We start from the raw sequence: 22,600 nt of genomic DNA on the forward strand, positions 1-22,600 counted from the left end.
GACTGTACGTTTGTTCATGTGTAACTCTGTGTTGTTTTTGTCGCACTGCTTTGCTTTATCTTGGCCAGGTCGCAGTTGTAAATCAGAACTTGTTCTCAACTGGCCTACCTGGTTAAATAAAGGTTAAATTAAAATGTTTTTAAATGTGATCTTCAGACCTCTCTACATCACCATGTTATCTCTACATCACCATGCTATCTTCAGACCTCTCTACATCACGATGTTATCTCTACATCACCATGTTATCTCTACATCACCATGTTATCTCTACATCACCATGTTATCTCTACATCACCATGTTATCTCTACATCACCATGTTATCTCTACATCACCATGCTATCTTCAGACCTCTCTACATCACCATGTTATCTCTACATCACCATGTTATCTCTACATCACCATGTTATCTCTACATCACCATGTTATCTCTACATCACCATGCTATCTCTACATCACCATGTTATCTTCAGGCCTCTCTACATCACCATGCTATCTCTACATCACCATGTTATCTTCAGGCCTCTCTACATCACCATGTTATCTCTACATCACCATGTTATCTCTACATCACCATGTTATCTTCAGGCCTCTCTACATCACCATGTTATCTCTACATCACCATGTTATCTCTACATCACCATGTTATCTCTACATCACCATGTTATCTCTACATCACCATGTCATCTCTACATCACCATGCTATCTTTACATCACCATGTTATCTCTACATCACCATGTTATCTCTACATCACCATGTTATCTCTACATCACCATGCTATCTTCAGACCTCTCTACATCACCATGTTATCTCTACATCACCATGTTATCTCTACATCACCATGTTATCTCTACATCACCATGTTATCTCTACATCACCATGCTATCTCTACATCACCATGTTATCTTCAGGCCTCTCTACATCACCATGCTATCTCTACATCACCATGTTATCTTCAGGCCTCTCTACATCACCATGTTATCTCTACATCACCATGTTATCTCTACATCACCATGTTATCTTCAGGCCTCTCTACATCACCATGTTATCTCTACATCACCATGTTATCTCTACATCACCATGTTATCTCTACATCACCATGTTATCTCTACATCACCATGTCATCTCTACATCACCATGCTATCTTCAGACCTCTCTACATCACCATGCTATCTCTACATCACCATGTTATCTCTACAGTTATCTCTACATCACCATGTTATCTTCAGAACTCTCTACATCGCCATGTTATCTCTACATCACCATGTTATCTCTACACCACCATGTTCTCTCTACTCCACCATGTTCTCTACATCACCATGTTATCTCTACAGTTATCTCTACATCACCATGTTATCTCTACAGTTCTCTACATCACCATGTTATCTCTACAGTTATCTCTACATCACCATGCTATCTTCAGACCTCTCTACATCACCATGTTATCTCTACATCACCATGTTATCTCTACATCACCATGTCATCTCTACATCACCATGTCATCTCTACATCACCATGTTCTCTCTACATCACCATGTTCTCTCTACTCCACCATGGTATCTCTACATCACCATGGTATCTCTACATCACCATGTTATCTCTACATCACCATGTTCTCTCTACTCCACCATGTTATCTCTACTCCACCATGTCATCTCTACATCACCATGTTCTCTCTACTCCACCATGTTCTCTCTACTCCACCATGTTCTCTCTACACCACCATGTTATCTCTACTCCACCATGTTATCTCTACATCACCATGTTCTCTCTACACCACCATGTTCTCTCTACATCACCATGTCATCTCTACACCACCATGTTCTCTCTACTCCACCATGGTATCTCTACATCACCATGGTATCTCTACATCACCATGTTATCTCTACATCACCATGTTCTCTCTACACCACCATGTTATCTCTACTCCACCATGTTATCTCTACATCACCATGTTCTCTCTACACCACCATGTTCTCTCTACATCACCATGTCATCTCTACACCACCATGTTCTCTCTACTCCACCATGTTATCTCCACATCACCATGTCATCTCCACATCACCATGTCATCTCTACACCACCATGTTCTCTCTACTCCACCATGTTATCTCTACATCACCATGTTTTTCTATTGTGTTATTGACTGTACGTTTGTTCATGTGTAACTCTGTGTTGTTTTTGTCGCACTGCTTTGCTTTATCTTGGCCAGGTCGCAGTTGTAAATCAGAACTTGTTCTCAACTGGCCTACCTGGTTAAATAAAGGTTAAATTAAAATGTTTTTAAATGTGATCTTCAGACCTCTCTACATCACCATGTTATTAGCCATAAATAAATGATCCACTTACCAGTGTATGCCCATTTAGCACCTGAAACAGAAACAGAAAAATGAACATAATTATAATATTTATTCCTTCATCGTTATATGAGGAGATATTCGTGTGATCTGATGTAACTGCCAAAATAACGGAAACACTTGAGTAAATGATGGTTCTGGCGGATCTGTCATGGTGCCTCTTCCTGACATGGTTCAGGTCTACTCAACCCCTTAGAGGGCAAGGTCAAGAGCCATTCTGGGGGATCAACTCCTGTGGTGAATCATTTATATCATGATGGGAGTGGCCTCATCCAGGATGACAAGGCCCCACAGGGCACGACTGGTCACTGAACGCTTCGATGAGCATGAAAACTATGTAAACCAACCCAATTGAACGCTTACGGGAGATTCTGGAGCGGCGCCTGAGAAAGCGGTTTCCACCAACATCAACAAAACACCAATTGATGGATTTTCTTGTGGAAAAATTTAGTTGCAATCCTCCAATAGAGTCAGCATCAAGTTCATAGGTTCAATTCCCACAGGGACCACAGATTCCTACAAAAAATACATGAACCCCACTAAACAATACTGAAGACTGAAGGATACGTAAGAATACTATTAAAAGATGCTGAAAGCTACTGAAAGATACTGAAGGCTACTGAACGATGCTGAAGGCTACTGAAGGATGCTGAAGGCTAGTGAAGGATGCTGAAGGTTACTGAACGATGCTGAAGGATGCTGAAGGCTGCTGAAGGTTACTGAAGGATGCTGAAGGCCACTGAAGGATGCTGAAGGCCAGTGAAGGATGCTGAAGGCTAGTGAAGGATGCTGAAGGCTACTGAAGGATGCTGAAAGCTACTGAAGGCTGCTGAAGGCCACTGAAGGATGCTGAAGGCTAGTGAAGGATGCTGAAGGCTACTGAATGTTATTGAATGCTACTGAAGGCTGCTGAAGGTTACTGAAGGCTACTGAAGGATGCTGAAGGCTAGTGAAGGATGCTGAAGGATGCTGAAGGCTACTGAAGGATGTTGAAGGCTACTGAAGGATGCTGAAGGCTAGTGAAGGATGCTGAAGGCTACTGAAGGATGCTGAAAGCTACTGAAGGCTGCTGAAGGCCACTGAAGGATGCTGAAGGCTAGTGAAGGATGCTGAAGGATGCTGAATGCTACTGAATGCTACTGAAGGCTGCTGAAGGTTACTGAAGGATGCTGAAGGCTACTGAAGGATGCTGAAGGCTAGTGAAGGATGCTGAAGGATGCTGAAGGCTACTGAAGGATGCTGAAGGATACTGAAGGATGCTGAAGGCTGCTGAAGGATGCTGAAGGCTACCGAAGGCTGCTGAAGGCTACTGAAGGCTGCTGAAGGCTACTGAAGGCTGCTGAAGGCTGCTGAAGGCTACTGAAAGCTACTGAAGGCTACTGAAGGATGCTGAAGGCCACTAAAGGATGCGGAAGGATGCTGAATGCTACTGAATGATGCTGAAAGCATCTAAAATATGCTGAAAGCTACTGAAGGCTGCTGAAGGCTACTGAAGGATGCTGAAGGCTACTGCAGGAGGCTGAATGCTACTGAAGGCTGCTGAAGGATGCTGAAGGTTACTGAAGGATGATGAAAGCATCTAAAATATGCTGAAAGCTACTGAAGGAGGCTGAAGGCTACTGAAGGCACTGAAGGATGCTGAAGGTTACTGAAGGATGCTGAAGGCCACTGGAGGATGCAGAAGGCACTGAAGGTTACTGTAGGATGCTGTAAGCTACTGAAAGATACTGAAGGTTACTGAAGGAGGCTGAAAGCATCTAAAAGATGCTGAAGGCTACTGAAGGAGGCTGAAGGCTACTGAAGGCACTGAAGGATGCTGAATGATGCTGAAGGCTACTGAAGGAGGCTGAAGGCTACTGAAGGATGCTGAAGGATGCTGAAGGCTACAGAAGGATACGGAAGGCTACTGAAGGCCACTGAAGGACACTGAAGGCAACTGAAGGATGCTGAATGATTCTGAAGGATGCTGAAGGCTACTGAAGGATGCTGAATGATGCTGAAGGCTACTGAAGGATACATACTGAAGGCAACTGAATGATGCTAAAGGCTACTGAAGGATACATACTGAAGGCAACTGAAGGATGCTGAATGATGCTGAAGGCTACTGAAGAAGGATGAAGGATGCTGAAGATTTCTGTTGTTTGGATAAAAGTGTCGGACTGCTGAATTATTCCAAGACAAGCTTCTTCCCATTGCCTAAAACCTGGGTTTTCCATTGGCTAAAACCTGCTGCTCTGGTCTTCCCACTGGCTATAACCTGCTGCTCTGGTCTTCCCATTGGCTAAAACCTGCTGCTCTGGTCTTCCCACTGGCTATAACCTGCTGCTCTGGTCTTCCCACTGGCTAAAACCTGCTGCTCTGGTCTTCCCACTGGCTAAAACCTGCTGCTCTGGTCTTCCCACTGGCTAAAACCTGCTGCTCTGGTCTTCCCATTGGCTAAAACCTGCTGCTCTGGTCTTCCCACTGGCTAAAACCTGCTGCTCTGGTCTTCCCATTGGCTAAAACCTGCTGCTCTGGTCTTCCCACTGGCTAAAACCTGCTGCTCTGGTCTTCCCATTGGCTAAAACCTGCTGCTCTTGTCTTCCCATTGGCTACAACCTGCTGCTCTGGTCTTCCCATTGGCTAAAACCTGCTGCTCTGGTCTTCCCATTGGCTAAAACCTGCTGCTCTGGTCTTCCCATTGGTTTAAACCTGCTGCTCTGGTCTTCCCATTGGTTTAAACCTGCTGCTCTGGTCTTCCCATTGGCTACAACCTGCTGCTCTGGTCTTCCCATTGGCTAAAACCTGCTGCTCTGGTCTTCCCATTGGTTAAAACCTGCTGTTCTTGTCTTCCCATTGGCTAAAACCTGCTGCTCTGGTCTTCCCATTGGCTAAAACCTGCTGCTCTGGTCTTCCCATTGGCTAAAACCTGCTGCTCTGGTCTTCCCATTGGTTAAAACCTGCTGCTCTGGTCTTCCCATTGGCTAAAACCTGCTGCTCTGGTCTTCCCATTGGCTACAACCTGCTGCCCTGGTCTTCCCATTGGCTACAACCTGCTGCTCTGGTCTTCCCATTGGCTACAACCTGCTGCTCTGGTCTTCCCATTGGCTAAAACCTGCTGCTCTGGTCTTCCCATTGGCTAAAACATGCTGCTCTGGTCTTCCCATTGGTTAAAACCTGCTGTTCTTGTCTTCCCATTGGCTAAAACCTGCTGCTCTGGTCTTCCCATTGGCTAAAACCTGCTGCTCTGGTCTTCCCATTGGCTAAAACCTGCTGCTCTGGTCTTCCCATTGGTTAAAACCTGCTGCTCTGGTCTTCCCATTGGTTAAAACCTGCTGCTCTGGTCTTCCCATTGGCTAAAACCTGCTGCTCTGGTCTTCCCATTGGCTAAAACCTGCTGCTCTGGTCTTCCCATTGGCTAAAACCTGCTGCTCTGGTCTTCCCATTGGCTAAAACCTGCTGCCCTGGTCTTCCCATTGGCTAAAACCTACTGCTCTGGTCTTCCCATTGGCTAAAACCTGCTGCTCTGGTCTTCCCATTGGCTACAACCTGCTGCTCTGGTCTTCCCATTGGCTACAACCTGCTGCTCTGGTTCGTACCGGTCAGTTTCAGTACCAAGCAGACCAACTGACTCAAACACTAGCCTATTATCAGCTGAACTGACAGACCCAAACAGAGTAACTACTGTGTCATCAGCTGAACTGACAGACCCAAACAGAGTAACTACTGTATCATCAGTTGAACAGGAGTCAACATGCTCAAAGATGAAATGATAGGAATTACACCTGCCTGCCTGCACCTCAGCTCTCCTTCATCTCTCACCATCTGTTTCCATCATTACTGTGACATGTGAATAAGGGGAGTGAAGGACAATGTCATATAACTGCTATTGATTATTCATAGTTTATCAATATCTCAATTTAAGAGAAATACTTTCTGATTATAACCACTCAAACTGAATAAGGGAGTGAAAGACAATGTCACATAACTGCTATTGATTATTCATAGTTTATCAATATCTCAATTTAAGAGAAATACTTTCTGATTATAACCACTCAAACTGAAGTTCATAGTGGTTTTTGATATCTGATATCATGAATATCATATCTGATATCATGAAACATTGATATATTTCTTGTGATCCTATAGGTTAACAGAGGTCAAGTCAGGGACATATTTTCTATTTGTTTTAAACACCAATGCATATGATAAAAACAACAATATAACAGCCATAGCCTTGTACACTGCATATAAGCTGCATAAAAGTTCCTAATCAGAGTTGGACCAATTTAATCAAGTCTACAAACATCCTAAAAACTTTGAGCCAAGTTCAGGTTTATCCTCCTTTTATTCTTACCATGCAGTCCGGACAACAGAGTTCCCACAGCAATCAGAAGAGACGAGAGGTTCTGTTTATGGGTCTGCATCGTTGTGTCCCTACACAGGTCCACTTCAGAAGAACACCACAGGAACAATCTTGGAGCAGACGCTTGAGACGCACCGACTTTTATGGAGTGTCCGTCGGCTTCGTTATAGCGCCCCGCCATGACGTCAGAGCCACAGCAACATCGTCGTCGTGCCCCCCCCCCCCCCCCCCCCCCCCCCCCCCCGTCCCGTGTGACAGGTCAGAATCAGCAACGACCGCAACTGGTCATTATGCACACTCGACACTTTTGCGCAATGTGGAAAACGTCAGCGAAATCTGTCGACACACTAGCCATTACAGGACGTTACAGAATCACAGGGCAGATGCATTGACATTTCTCCAACATGCAGCGGACACGTCTACGGGTGGAATTATGGAGATGTGGGGCTCTCCAAGTTGTCACGTGAATTGCAGCGCTTCGGAATTCCAGAAACTCCCACAAACATACAGAACAGCGGCGTGACTTACCGGCTTTGCACCTCTCTCCAACTATGATGCACTTCAGTATTGTATTGAAATACCAGTCGTTGAATAGCCTACCGTATGCACTCAAAGTAAGATTTCATTATGGATCATTCTGTTTAAATATATCTAATTAATTATTGTACAAATATATATATATTTTTTTTTTTAATAATAGAATATAAGAGATCTATACTTTTTGGCCCTTTCGTTAGAATAGATTTGTCTTTTCCCCAATGCCAACAGATACTGTAACGGTCGTCTTTCGGTGAGAGAGTGGACCAAGGCGCAGCGGGTGATGAATACATAATGATTTATTTGACAAGACGAACACTGACACGAAATACACTTGATAATTACAAAATAACAAACGCACTTAGACAGACCTGAACTAACGAACTTACATATACACGAAGAACGCAAGAACAGGAAAACTGACTACACAAAACGAACTAACGGACAAACAAACCGAAACAGTCCCGTGTGGCAACATAGACACAGGAGACAAACACCCGTAACAAACAATGTGAAACAACCTACCTTAATAATATGACTCTCAATTAGAGGAAACGCCAAACACCTGCCTCTAATTGAGAGCCATACCAGGCAACCCATTAACCCAACATAGAAAACACATAACATAGACTACCCACCCAAAACTCACGCCCTGACCAATTAAACACATACCAAACAACAGAAAACAGGTCAGGAACGTAACAGATACAAACATATGCTGCAGGCCTCCTGGATGACGCCTTGGTGCTCAAGGGCACAACAGACTTATTGAACCTGGGATCAGAGCATCATGGGCTGGGATGATAGTCTCCACTTAGTCCCTGCTTGACTCTATGTCCTGGCACCCCGTCTGAGCAACTCAAATCATGTAGCCTAACACACACACATAGCTGGGCTCTACTGACATGTCTAAAGGGATTCTCCATCACCGTGGGCTGGTGACTAGAAATCATGTAGCCTAACACACACATAGCTGGGCTCAAACTATCTGACCCCAACCAGTTCTGACCCCAGCCATCTCTTACCCCAACCATCTCTTACCCCAACCAACTCTGACCCCAACCTTCTCTGACCCTAACCATCTCTGACCCCAACCATCTCTGACCCCAGCCTCCTCTGACCCCAACCAGTTCTGACTCCAACCAGTTCTGATCCCAACCAGTTCTGACCCCAGCCACCTCTGACCCCAGCCACCTCTGACCCCAGCCACCTCTGACCCCAACCACCTCTGACCCCAACCACCTCTGACCCCAACCACCTCTGACCCCAACCACCTCTGACCCCAACCAGTTCTGACCCCAGCCATCTCTGACCCCAGCCATCTCTGACCCCAACCATCTCTGACCCTAACCATCTCTGACCCCAGCCATCTCTGACCCCAGCCATCTCTGACCCCAGCCACCTCTGACCCCAGCCACCTCTGACCCCAGCCACCTCTGACCCCAGCCATCTCTGACCCCAGCCACCTCTGACCCCAGCCATCTCTGACCCCAGCCACCTCTGACCCCAACCATCTCTGACCCCAGCCATCTCTGACCCCAACCACCTCTGACCCCAGCCACCTCTGACCCCAACCACCTCTGACCCCAGCCATCTCTGACCCCAGCCATCTCTGACCCCAGCCACCTCTGACCCCAGCCATCTCTGACCCCAGCCACCTCTGACCCCAACCAGTTCTGACCCCAGCCATCTCTGACCCCAACCACCTCTGACCCCAGCCACCTCTGACCCCAGCCATCTCTGACCCCAACCACCTCTGACCCCAACCATCTCTGACCCCAACCATCTCTGACCCCAACCACCTCTGACCCCAGCCATCTCTGACCCCAACCACCTCTGACCCCAGCCACCTCTGACCCCAGCCACCTCTGACCCCAGCCATCTCTGACCCCAACCACCTCTGACCCCAGCCATCTCTGACCCCAGCCATCTCTGACCCCAGCCATCTCTGACCCCAACCACCTCTGACCCCAACCAGTTCTGACCCCAGCCATCTCTGACCCCAACCACCTCTGACCCCAGCCATCTCTGACCCCAACCAGTTCTGACCCCAACCAGTTCTGACCCCAACCAGTTCTGACCCTTACCACCTCTGACCCCAACCATCTCTGACCCTAACCACCTCTGACCCCAACCATCTCTGACCCCAGCCACCTCTGACCCCAACCAGTTCTGACCCCAACCAGTTCTGACCCCAACCAGTTCTGACCCCAACCACCTCTGACCCCAACCAGTTCTGACCCCAACCAGTTCTGACCCCAGCCACCTCTGACCCCAACCCAATCTGACCCCAGCCATCTCTGACCCCAGCCACCTCTGACCCCAACCACCTCTGACCCCAGCCACCTCTGACCCCAGCCATCTCTGACCCCAACCATCTCTTACCTCAACCATCTCTGACCCCAGCCACCTCTGACCCTAACCACCTCTGACCCTAACCACCTCTGACCCCAGCCATCTCTTACCCCAACCATCTCTTACCTCAACCACCTCTGACCCCAACCTTCTCTGACCCCAACCCAATCTGACCCCAACCTTCTCTGACCCTAACCATCTCTGACCCCAGCCATCTCTGACCCCAGCCATCTCTGACACCAGCCATCTCTGACCCCAACCTTCTCTGACCCTAACCATCTCTGACCCCAGCCATCTCTGACCCCAGCCATCTCTGACCCCAACCATCTCTGACCCAACTACCTTTGAGCCCAACCAGTTCTGATCCCAACCATTCTGACACCAACCATCTCTTACCCCAACCATCTCTTACCCTAACCATCTCTGACCCCAGCCATCTCTTACCCAAGCCATCTCTGACACCAGCCACCTCTGACCCCAACCAGTTCTGACCCAAACCAGTTCTGACCCCAACCATTCTGACACCAGCCATCTCTGACCCCAACCATCTCTTACCCCAACCTTCTCTGACCCTAACCACCTCTGACTGCAACGACCTTTGACCCCAAACATTCTGACCCCAACCACCTTTGACGCCAATCAGTTCTGACCCCAACCATCTCTGACCCTAACCCAATCTGATCCCAACCAACTCTGACCCCGACCCACAACTTACCCCAACCATCTCTGACCCCAACCAGCTCTGACCCCAACCACCTCTGACCCCAACCACCTCTGACCCCAACCACCTCTGACCCCAACCACCTCTGACCCCAACCAACTCTGACCCCAACCAAATCTGACCCCAACAACATCTGACCCCAACCATCTGTGATCACAAACCATTAACACTATACTGTATTGACATGTGTTACCAGGTGTATATCTACCCAACAACAGGATATGATGACATGTGTTACCAGGTGTATATCTACCCAACAACAGGATATGATGACATGTGTTACCAGGTGTATATCTACCCAACAACAGGATATGATGACATGTGTTACCAGGTGTATATCTACCCAACAGGATATGATGACATGTGTTACCAGGTGTATATCTACCCAACAACAGGATATGATGACATGTGTTACCAGGTGTATATCTACCCAACAACAGGATATGATGACATGTGTTACCAGGTGTATATCTACCCAACAGGATATGATGACATGTGTTACCAGGTGTATATCTACCCAACAACAGGATATGATGTCATGTGTTACCAGGTGTATATCTACCCAACAACAGGATATGATGACATGTGTTACCAGGTGTATATCTACCCAACAACAGGATATGATGACATGTGTTACCAGGTGTATATCTACCCAACAACAGGATATGATGACATGTGTTACCAGGTGTATATCTACCCAACAACAGGATATGATGACATGTGTTACCAGGTGTATATCTACCCAACAACAGGATATGATGACATGTGTTACCAGGTGTATATCTACCCAACAACAGGATATGATGACATGTGTTACCAGGTGTATATCTACCCAACAACAGGATATGATGACATGTTTGTAGTCTGTTCCCAGATCTGTTTGTAGCCTGTTCCCAGATCTGTTTGTAGTCTGTTCCCAGATCTGTTGGTAGTCTGTTCCCAGATCTGTTTGTAGCCTGTTCCCAGATCTGTTGGTAGTCTGTTCCCAGATCTGTTGGTAGTCTGTTCCCAGATCTGTTGGTAGTCTGTTCCCAGATCTGTTTGTAGCCTGTTCCCAGATCTGTTGGTAGTCTGTTCCCAGATCTGTTGGTAGTCTGTTGCCAGATCTGTTGGTAGCCTGTTCCCAGATCTGTTGGTAGTCTGTTCCCAGATCTGTTGGTAGCCTGTTCCCAGATCTGTTGGTAGCCTGTTCCCAGATCTGTTGGTAGCCTGTTCCCAGATCTGTTTGTAGCCTGTTCCCAGATCTGTTTGTAGCCTGTTCCCAGATCTGTTGGTAGCCTGTTCCCAGATCTGTTGGTAGCCTGTTCCCAGATCTGTTTGTAGCCTGTTCCCAGATCTGTTGGTAGTCTGTTCCCAGATCTGTTGGTAGTCTGTTCCCAGATCTGTTGGTAGCCTGTTCCCAGATCTGTTTGTAGCCTGTTCCCAGATCTGTTGGTAGTCTGTTCCCAGATCTGTTTGTAGCCTGTTCCCAGATCTGTTTGTAGCCTGTTCCCAGATCTGTTGGTAGTCTGTTCCCAGTCTGTTTGTAGCCTGTTCCCAGATCTGTTTGTAGCCTGTTCCCAGATCCTGTCTGTAGCCTGTTCCCAGATCCTGTCTGTAGCCTGTTCCCAGATCTGTTTGTAGCCTGTTCCCAGATCTGTTTGTAGCCTGTTCCCAGATCCTGTCTGTAGCCTGTTCCCAGATCTGTTTGTAGCCTGTTCCCAGATCTGTTTGTAGTCTGTTCCCAGATCTGTTTGTAGCCTGTCCCCAGATCTGTTTGTAGCCTGTTCCCAGATCTGTTTGTAGCCTGTTCCCAGATCTGTTGGTAGTCTGTTCCCAGATCTGTTGGTAGCCTGTTCCCAGATCTGTTTGTAGCCTGTTCCCAGATCTGTTGGTAGTCTGTTCCCAGATCTGTTGGTAGCCTGTTCCCAGATCTGTTTGTAGCCTGTTCCCAGATCTGTTGGCAGCCTGTTCCCAGATCTGTTTGTAGCCTGTTCCCAGATCTGTTGGTAGCCTGTTCCAAGATCTGCATTCAATTCCTATGTCTGTTAATCCCCTCCTCAAGAAACCAACACCCGACTCCTCTGACGTCTAAAACTACAGACCAGTATCCTTTCCATCTTTTCTTTCCAAAACATTTGAGCGTTCTGTCTCTGACTAACTCTCTGGTCAGTATCTTTTAGATGCATTCAGCATCCTTCCGTAGCATTCAGCCTCCTTCAGTAGCCTTCAGCCTTCTTCAGTAGCCTTCAGCATCCTTTAGTGGCCTTCAGCATCCTTCAGCATCCTTCAGTAGCATTCAGCATCCTTCAGTAGCCTTCATCAGCCTTCAGTAGCCTTCAGCAGCCTTCAGTGGCCTTCAGCATCCTTCACTATCTTCCCCCTGAAGCTAGGACAGCAGAGTCCCTGTCCATCTTCCCCCTGAAGCTAGGACAGCAGAGTCCCTGTCCATCTTCCCCCTGAAGCTAGGACAGCAGAGTCCCTGTCCATCTTCCTCCTGAAGCTAGGACAGTAGAGTCCCTGTCCATCTTCCTCCTGAAGCTAGGACAGCAGAGTCCCTGTCCATCTTCCCCCTGAAGCTAGGACAGCAGAGTCCCTGTCCATCTTCCTCCTGAAGCTAGGACAGCAGAGTCCCTGCCCATCTTCCCCCTGAAGCTAGGACAGCAGAGTCCCTGCCCATCTTCCCCCTGAAGCTAGGACAGCAGAGTCCATGTCCATCTTCCCCCTGAAGCTAGGACAGCAGAGTCCATGTCCATCTTCCCCCTGAAGCTAGGACAGCAGAGTCCCTGTCCATCTTCCCCCTGAAGCTAGGACAGCAGAGTCCCTATCCATCTTCCCCCTGAAGCTAGGACACCAGAGTCTCTGTCCATCTTCCCCCCTGATGCTAGGACAGCAGAATCCCTGCCCATCTTCCCCCTGAAGCTAGGACAGTAGAGTCCCTGTCCATCTTCCCCCTGAAGCTAGGACAGCAGAGTCCCTGTCCATCTTCCCCCCTGAAGCTAGGACAGCAGAGTCCCTGTCCATCTTCCCCCTGATGCTAGGACAGCAGAGTCCCTGTCCATCTTCCCCCTGTAGCTAGGACAGCAGAGTCCCTGTCCATCTTCCACCTGATGCTAGGACAGCAGAGTCTCTGCCCATCTTCCCCCTGAAGCTAGGACAGCAGAGTCCCTGTCCATCTTCCCCCTGAAGCTAGGACAGCAGAGTCCCTGTCCATCTTCCCCCCTGAAGCTAGGACAGCAGAGTCCCTGTCCATCTTCCTCCTGAAGCTAGGACAGCAGAGTCCCTGTCCATCTTCCTCCTGAAGCTAGGACAGTAGAGTCCCTGTCCATCTTCCCCCCTGAAGCTAGGACAGCAGAGTCTCTGCCCATCTTCCCCCTGAAGCTAGGACAGCAGAGTCCCTGTCCATCTTCCTCCTGAAGCTAGGACAGTAGAGTCCCTGTCCATCTTCCCCCCTGAAGCTAGGACAGCAGAGTCTCTGCCCATCTTCCCCCTGATGCTAGGACAGCAGAGTCCCTGTCCATCTTCCCCCTGATGCTAGGACAGCAGAGTCCCTGTCCATCTTCCCCCTGTAGCTAGGACAGCAGAGTCCCTGTCCATCTTCCCCCTGATGCTAGGACAGCAGAGTCCCTGTCCATCTTCCCCCTGATGCTAGGACAGCAGAGTCCCTGTCCATCTTCCCCCTGTAGCTAGGACAGCAGAGTCCCTGTCCATCTTCCCCCTGTAGCTAGGACAGCAGAGTCCCTGTCCATCTTCCCCCTGATGCTAGGACAGCAGAGTCCCTGTCCATCTTCCCCCTGTAGCTAGGACAGCAGAATCCCTGCCCATCTTCCCCCTGAAGCTAGGACAGTAGAGTCCCTGTCCATCTTCCCCCTGAAGCTAGGACAGCAGAGTCCCTGTCCATCTTCCCCCCTGAAGCTAGGACAGCAGAGTCCCTGTCCATCTTCCCCCTGATGCTAGGACAGCAGAGTCCCTGTCCATCTTCCCCCTGTAGCTAGGACAGCAGAGTCCCTGGCCATCTTCCACCTGATGCTAGGACAGCAGAGTCTCTGCCCATCTTCCCCCTGAAGCTAGGACAGCAGAGTCCCTGTCCATCTTCCACCTGATGCTAGGACAGCAGAGTCTCTGCCCATCTTCCCCCTGAAGCTAGGACAGCAGAGTCCCTGTCCATCTTCCTCCTGAAGCTAGGACAGCAGAGTCCCTGCCCATCTTCCCCCCTGAAGCTAGGACAGCAGAGACCCTGTCCATCTTCCCCCTGAAGCTAGGACAGCAGAGTCCATGTCCATCTTCTGAAAACATCTGAAACCCTACCTCATCAAAGAGTATCTTAAATAATACAGCCCCCCACCCCTCTTTTCCCTTTACTAACTCTGACTTTGCTGATAGCTACTTTTTTTTTTAAATGTACTGACTATGACTGTGATATGTGGTTGTCCCACCTAGCTATCTGTAGATGAATGTACTGACTATGACTGTGATATGTGGTTGTCTCACCTAGCTATCTGGAGATGAATGTACTGACTGTGACTGTGATATGTGGTTGTCCCACCTAGCTATCTGTAGATGAATGTACTGACTATGACTGTGATATGTGGTTGTCCCACCTAGCTATCTGTAGATGAATGTACTGACTATGACTGTGATATGTGGTTGTCTCACCTAGCTATCTGGAGATGAATGTACTGACTGTGATATGTGGTTGTCTCACCTAGCTATCTGAAGATGAATGTACTTTTTTTTATTTTATTTTTTTATTTAACCTTTATTTAACCAGGTAGGCAAATTGAGAACACGTTCTCATTTACAATTGCGACCTGGCCAAGATAAAGCAAAGCAGTTCGACACATACAACAACACATAGTTACACATGGAGTAAAACAAACATATAGTCAATAATACAGTGGAAAAAAAATAAGTCTATATACAATGTGAGCAAGTGAGGTGAGATAAGGGAGGTGAAGGCAAACAGATATATGTATAAATAAATACAAATATAAAAAGGCCATGGAGGCGAAGTGAGTACAACACAGCAAGTAAAATAAAAACTAAGAAAACACTGGAATGGTTGGTTTGCAGTGGAAGAAAGTGCAAAGTAGAGACAGAAATAATGGGGTGCAAAGGAGCAAAATAAATTAATAAATAAATACAGTAGGTAAAGAGTACTGACTATGACAGTGATATGTGGTTGTCTCACCTAGCTATCTGTAGATGAATGTACTGACTGTGATATGTGGTTGTCCCACCTAGCTATCTGAAGATGAATGTACTGACTATGACTGTGATATGTGGTTGTCCCACCTAGCTATCTGGAGATGAATGTACTGACTATGACTGTGATATGTGGTTGTCCCACCTAGCTATCTGTAGATGAATGTACTGACTATGACTGTGATATGTGGTTGTCCCACCTAGCTATCTGTAGATGAATGTACTGACTATGATATGTGGTTGTCTCACCTAGCTATCTGTAGATGAATGTACTGACTGTGACTGTGATATGTGGTTGTCTCACCTAGCTATCTGTAGATGAATGTACTGACTATGACTGTGATATGTGGTTGTCTCACCTAGCTATCTGTAGATGAATGTACTGACTATGACTGTGATATGTGGTTGTCCCACCTAGCTATCTGTAGATGAATGTACTGACTATGACTGTGATATGTGGTTGTCCCACCTAGCTATCTGGAGATGAATGTACTGACTATGACTGTGATATGTGGTTGTCCCACCTAGCTATCTGGAGATGAATGTACTGACTGTGACTGTGATATGTGGTTGTCCCACCTAGCTATCTGGAGATGAATGTACTGACTATGACTGTGATATGTGGTTGTCTCACCTAGCTATCTGGAGATGAATGTACTGACTATGACTGTGATATGTGGTTGTCTCACCTAGCTATCTGGAGATGAATGTACTGACTATGACTGTGATATGTGGTTGTCCCACCTAGCTATCTGAAGATGAATGTACTGACTATGACTGTGATATGTGGTTGTCCCACCTAGCTATCTGTAGATGAATGTACTGACTATGATATGTGGTTGTCTCACCTAGCTATCTGGAGATGAATGTACTGACTATGACTGTGATATGTGGTTGTCCCACCTAGCTATCTGGAGATGAATGTACTGACTATGACTGTGATATGTGGTTGTCCCACCTAGCTATCTGAAGATGAATGTACTGACTATGACTGTGATATGTGGTTGTCTCACCTAGCTATCTGTAGATGAATGTACTGACTATGACTGTGATATGTGGTTTTCCCACCTAGCTATCTGTAGATGAATGTACTGACTGTGATATGTGGTTGTCTCACCTAGCTATCTGTAGATGAATGTACTGACTGTGATATGTGGTTGTCCCACCTAGCTATCTGTAGATGAATGTACTGACTGTGATATGTGGTTGTCTCACCTAGCTATCTGGAGATGAATGTACTGACTATGACTGTGATATGTGGTTGTCTCACCTAGCTATCTGGAGATGAATGTACTGACTATGACTGTGATATGTGGTTGTCCCACCTAGCTATCTGTAGATGAATGTACTGACTGTGATATGTGGTTGTCCCACCTAGCTATCTGTAGATGAATGTACTGACTATGACTGTGATATGTGGTTGTCTCACCTAGCTATCTGTAGATGAATGTACTGACTATGACTGTGATATGTGGTTGTCCCACCTAGCTATCTGGAGATGAATGTACTGACTATGACTGTGATATGTGGTTGTCTCACCTAGCTATCTGTAGATGAATGTACTGACTATGACTGTGATATGTGGTTGTCCCACCTAGCTATCTGAAGATGAATGTACTGACTGTAAGTCTCTCTGGATAAGACCGTCTGATAACGACAAAAATGTAAAACGTACCACCAACAGATCTGAGACCAGGCTACGTATCCTTACTGCACCTGGCCTCCTGTTGGGGCGCAGCCCTGGTATCAGTGATGAGTACGAAGGTCAGTGGAGATGATGTGTAAACATCCACTCCCATCGCAGTTTACAACCGTCATTCACTCTGCCGGAGACTGGAGAGAACACAGACAGCACCATGAAACACCTGATCTGAGACCAGGCTACGTATCCTTACTGCACCTGGCCTCCTGTTAGGGAGCAGCCCTGGTATCAGTGATGAGTACGAAGGTCAGTGGAGATGATGTGTAAACATCTACAGCCGTCATTCACTCTGCCGGAGACTACAACCGTCATTCACTCTGCCGGAGACTGGAGAGGACACAGACAGCACCATGAAACACCTGATCCTATTTGGGGCTTTAGTTTTTGCTACGTTCTACATGGTTCACAGTGAAGCACCAGGTAAGTTTAATCATTTAGTATTGTCTGTGTGCATATACCTCAGTCACTGTTTAGTCAGTACCAGGTAAGTTTAATCATTTAGTATTGTCTGTGTGCATATACCTCAGTCACTGTTTAGTCAGTACCAGGTAAGTTTAATCATTTAGTATTGTCTGTGTGCATATACCTCAGTCACTGTTTAGTCAGTACCAGGTAAGTTTAATCATTTAGTATTGTCTGTGTGCATATACCTCAGTCACTGTTTAGTCAGTACCAGGTAAGTTTAATCATTTAGTATTGTCTGTGTGCATATACCTCAGTCACTGTTTAGTCAGTACCAGGTAAGTTTAATCATTTAGTATTGTCTGTGTGCATATACCTCAGTCACTGTTTAGTCAGTACCAGGTAAGTTTAATCATTTAGTATTGTCTGTGTGCATATACCTCAGTCACTGTTTAGTCAGTACCAGGTAAGTTTAATCATTTAGTATTGTCTGTGTGCATATACCTCAGTCACTGTTTAGTCAGTACCAGGTAAGTTTAATCATTTAGTATTGTCTGTGTGCATATACCTCAGTCACTGTTTAGTCAGTACCAGGTCGGTTCTGTTCTGTTTGTACATCTGAAATAGAGTTTGATTTTAATACTTTAATAAATCAGTTCTCTGCTAAAAGGGGGTCTTACAACTGTTCTCTTACCGCTTCGTTGTAGCATCAAACATTAGTTTGTAGTTTCACTCGTCTTCCATTAGAAATAAGGGAGGTCTGGCTTTGCTTCCCTTCGCGTCCAGTTGAGTTTGGGCGGGAGGGAAAAGTCAACCGTACATTTGATTCAATATAAAAAAAAAACATTAAACATTTTCCACAATATTTATGAATTTAATCAATGAATTAAGTTTCTCATGTACTATTTTCAGTATGTTACAAATTCTAATATTCTGCAGTTTGGGTAACACTGAGTGGAACTGGGAGTACAAAGGTTCTCATTCAAATGGTTTATGATCCCTGGGAGTATCACTCTGACAACATGGCGCTTTCATTGACAGTTGGTTTCATTGACAGTTGGTTTCATTGACAGTTGGTTTCACTGACAGTTGGTTTCACTGACAGTTGGTTTCACTGACAGTTGGTTTCACTGACAGTTGGTTTCACTGACAGTTGGTTTCACTGACAGTTGGTTTCACTGACAGTTGGTTTCATTGACAGTTGGTTTCACTGACAGTTAGTTTCACTGACAGTTGGTTTCACTGACAGTTGGTTTCACTGACAGTTGAATGTTTCATTGACAGTTGGTTTCACTGACAGTTGAATGTTTCATTGACAGTTGGTTTCACTGACAGTTGAATGTTTCATTGACAGTTGAATGTTTCATTGACAGTTGAAGGTTTCATTGACAGTTGAAGGTTTCACTTTAGATCAAGACCTAATAAGACAGACTTTTTGGGCTCTCACCAGTTGGACCCTCACCGGTTGGGCCCTCACCGGTTGGGCCCTCACCAGTTGGGCCCTCACCAGTTGGGCCCTCACCGGTTGGGCCCTCACCGGTTGGGCCCTCACCGGTTGGGCCCTCACCAGTTGGGCCCTCACCAGTTGGGCCCTCACCAGTTGGGCCCTCACCAGTTGGGCCCTCACCGGTTGGGCCCTCACCAGTTGGGCCCTCACCAGTTGGGCCCTCACCAGTTGGGCCCTCACCAGTTGGGCCCTCACCAGTTGGGCCCTCACCAGTTGGGCCCTCATCAGATGGGCCCTCACCAGTTGGGCCCTCACCAGTTGGGCCCTCACCAGATGGGCTCTCACCAGTTGGGCCCTCACCAGTTGGGCCCTCACCAGATGGGCCCTCACCAGTTAGGCCCTCATCAGATGGGCCCTCACCGTTTGAGCCCTCACCAGTTAGGCCCTCATCAGATGGGCCCTCACCGGTTGGGCCCTCACCAGTTTGCATCCCTGAATAATACAAACAGACTAGCTTGTCTTAGACATACAGTATAGCCACAACGTTTTGTTGTGTATAAGTCAAGCTATACAACATTAGTCCTGGTCTGTTTTTAGGAGAATGAGAAGCTTTTCCAGTCCTAGCAGTAGAATGGGGAGCAGTGCTGCTCTTGTCCTAAGCCTAGGGTTATGGTGTCTGTAACCTAGTGCCACGGTGTACATCTGAGAGTCTGCGATGAAAGGTGGTGGCTGTGATGAAAGGAGGTGGTTTGTTTTGGAAGTCGTTGTCCTGCAGTTAAGGAGTCGAGTGTTTACAGAGAATGCTATTTCCTGTATTTGAGATGTTTATGACCCTATAAGGCTTCTATTGTGGTGCCTGGCAGATCCAAACACTGCACATTTTGTATGGAAGGCATGCAACAATTACATCAGTACAGGAATTCACTGTCAATCAGATACTAAAAGAACAATCATTGTAATAATAGCGATATATTGAGCAATAGGAGTTTATTCCAAGAATGGCCTCAAAAACCTCCATCTAGCCCAGCCTGGGACGCCAGCTAATTGCTACAGGCCTTAAAGGACAACTCCGCCATTTTGAACATTTGGGTTGATATTATGAAGTATTTAGTGATGTCACATTGTTCTATTTACATTTCTATTGACCGTTTGGAAAACGCTTCTCTGTGACATTTTCAAGTAGGCACCCAGAGATGACTAATGCAAGTAGGCTCCCAGAGATGACTAATGCAAGTAGGCACCCAGAGATGACTAATGCAAGTAGGCTCCCAGAGATGACTAATGCAAGTAGAGACCCAGAGATGACTAATGCAAGTAGGCTCCCAGAGATGACTAATGCAAGTAGGCTCCCAGAGATGACTAATGCAAGTAGGCTCCCAGAGATGACTAATGCAAGTAGGCACCCAGAGATGACTAATGCAAGTAGGCTCCCAGAGATGACTAATGCAAGTAGGCTCCCAGAAATGACTAATGCAAGTAGGCTCCCAGAGATGACTAATGCAAGTAGGCTCCCAGAGATGACTAATGCAAGTAGAGACCCAGAGATGACTAATGCAAGTAGGCTCCCAGAGATGACTAATGCAAGTAGGCTCCCAGAAATGACTAATGCAAGTAGGCTCCCAGAGATGACTAATGCAAGTAGGCTCCCAGAGATGACTAATGCAAGTAGAGACCCAGAGATGACTAATGCAAGTAGGCTCCCAGAGATGACTAATGCAAGTGGGCTCCCAGAGCTGAGCTGGACTGTGGACGAGGAGGGCTGAGCTGGACTGTGGACGAGGAGGGCTGAGTTGGACTGTGGACGAGGAGGGCTGAGCTGGACTGTGGACGAGGAGGGCTGAGCTGGACTGTGGATGAGGAGGGCTGAGCTGGACTGTGGATGAGGAGGGCTGAGCTGGACTGTGGATGAGGAGGGCTGAGCTGGACTGTGGATGAGGAGGGCTGAGCTGGACTGTGGATGAGGAGGGCTGAGCTGGACTGTGGATGAGGAGGGCTGAGCTGGACTGTGGATGAGGAGGGCTGAGCTGGACTGTGGATGAGGAGGGCTGAGCTGGACTGTGGATGAGGAGGGCTGAGCTGGACTGTGGATGAGGAGGGCTGAGCTGGACTGTGGATGAGGAGGGCTGAGCTGGACTGTGGATGAGGAGGGCTGAGCTGGACTGTGGATGAGGAGGGCTGAGCTGGACTGTGGATGAGGAGGGCTGAGCTGGACTGTGGATGAGGAGGGCTGAGCTGGACTGTGGATGAGGAGGGCTGAGCTGGACTGTGGATGAGGAGGGCTGAGCTGGACTGTGGATGAGGAGGGCTGAGCTGGACTGTGGATGAGGAGGGCTGAGCTGGACTGTGGATGAGGAGGGCTGAGCTGGACTGTGGATGAGGAGGGCTGAGCTGGACTGTGGATGAGGAGGGCTGAGCTGGACTGTGATATCGCTAGCTTGAACTGATGGATTGTTATAGGTTTTCGCGGGCGTGGACATCGACTATTTTTCTTTTTTTAAACGCGGTTATATATAATGATGTAGTAAAGTTCCACTTCAGTCCACAGGGGGGCACTGTGTCACTGTCAGAAGATACAGTGTGTGCTTCAGTCAGAAAACTTTGGCGTCATTCTGCCCTGCTGGCCTCAGTACCAGCCAGTTACACACAGCCACCCTCAAGAAGGTGGAGGTTTGGCACATATTCACTAAATAATCCCACATTTGTAACATTTCTCAACACTCATATCGACATATTTCTTTAGCACCAATAACAACTCTGCCTCGCCCCTAACGTTATGGGAAGCTCTCCTTGCATATCTGAGGGGGAAAATAATATCCTTTAGTTCAGGTGCTGGTAAAATTGTCTCAAATAGATTCGTTGGAGAAATAAATTATAGATCTGGAAAATGAACATAGTGTAACATTTGGTCGACTTAACTCTACAAAAGATTTGACTCAAAGGGAATAAAACACCCTGACGAGCCATAAAGAGGAAAACGCTCCTAGGAGAACATAACAAAAGTACTACGAACATGGAGATCAAGCAGGAAAGTTGCTAGCTTGGCAGATAAGGAGAGAGGAAGCTAGTAGAGTTATTGGCTCTACTAGCTGCCCAACGACACAGTTGTTCACAGTCCTGAGGAAATGTATCTAGTCTTTAGGGAGTTTAATGAAACATTGTACAAGTCTGAAGGGGATGCCCCTGCCACAATGCATGAGTTTTTGAAAAAACTCAATTTACAAATGTGATGAGGATAGAGAGCACTTGGTGAAAGAGATTACATCCGAGGAAATTAGGGATTCCGTTTTCAACACTGCTGGGGGAAAATCACCAGGGTTAGACGGATTCCCTATTGAATTCTAACGATCCTTTTCACCCAAACTAATTGAGCCTCTTTGCAATATGTTTAATTATGCCATTGAGACAGAAAAGCTCCCAGACCCACTTGAACAGGCATTGATCACAGTTTTGTTAAAACCTGGGAAAGATCCTCTGCTTTGTGAACACTTCATATAAGATTATTGCAAAACTCCTATCTTTTAGACTAGATAAGGTTCTTCCGGACTTGGCTG

At 47.0% G+C, this 22,600-nt stretch overlaps 1 protein-coding gene across 1 annotated transcript in view; it reads left to right on the forward strand.

Moving 5' to 3' along the window:
* Nucleotides 1-17,440: 17,440 nt before the first annotated feature.
* si:dkeyp-73b11.8 (BPTI/Kunitz domain-containing protein) overlaps nt 17,441-22,600 on the forward strand; it is a 30,891-nt gene continuing 25,731 nt past the window's right edge. The window contains exon 1 of the mRNA XM_055910115.1: nt 17,441-17,620. Within this exon, the coding sequence (XP_055766090.1) occupies nt 17,551-17,620 (70 nt within the window). The 5' untranslated portion in view covers nt 17,441-17,550. The remainder of the gene's footprint in view (nt 17,621-22,600) is intronic.

Source organism: Salvelinus fontinalis, unplaced genomic scaffold (assembly GCF_029448725.1).
Source record: "Salvelinus fontinalis isolate EN_2023a unplaced genomic scaffold, ASM2944872v1 scaffold_0001, whole genome shotgun sequence".
NCBI classification, from domain to species: Eukaryota; Metazoa; Chordata; class Actinopteri; order Salmoniformes; family Salmonidae; genus Salvelinus; species Salvelinus fontinalis.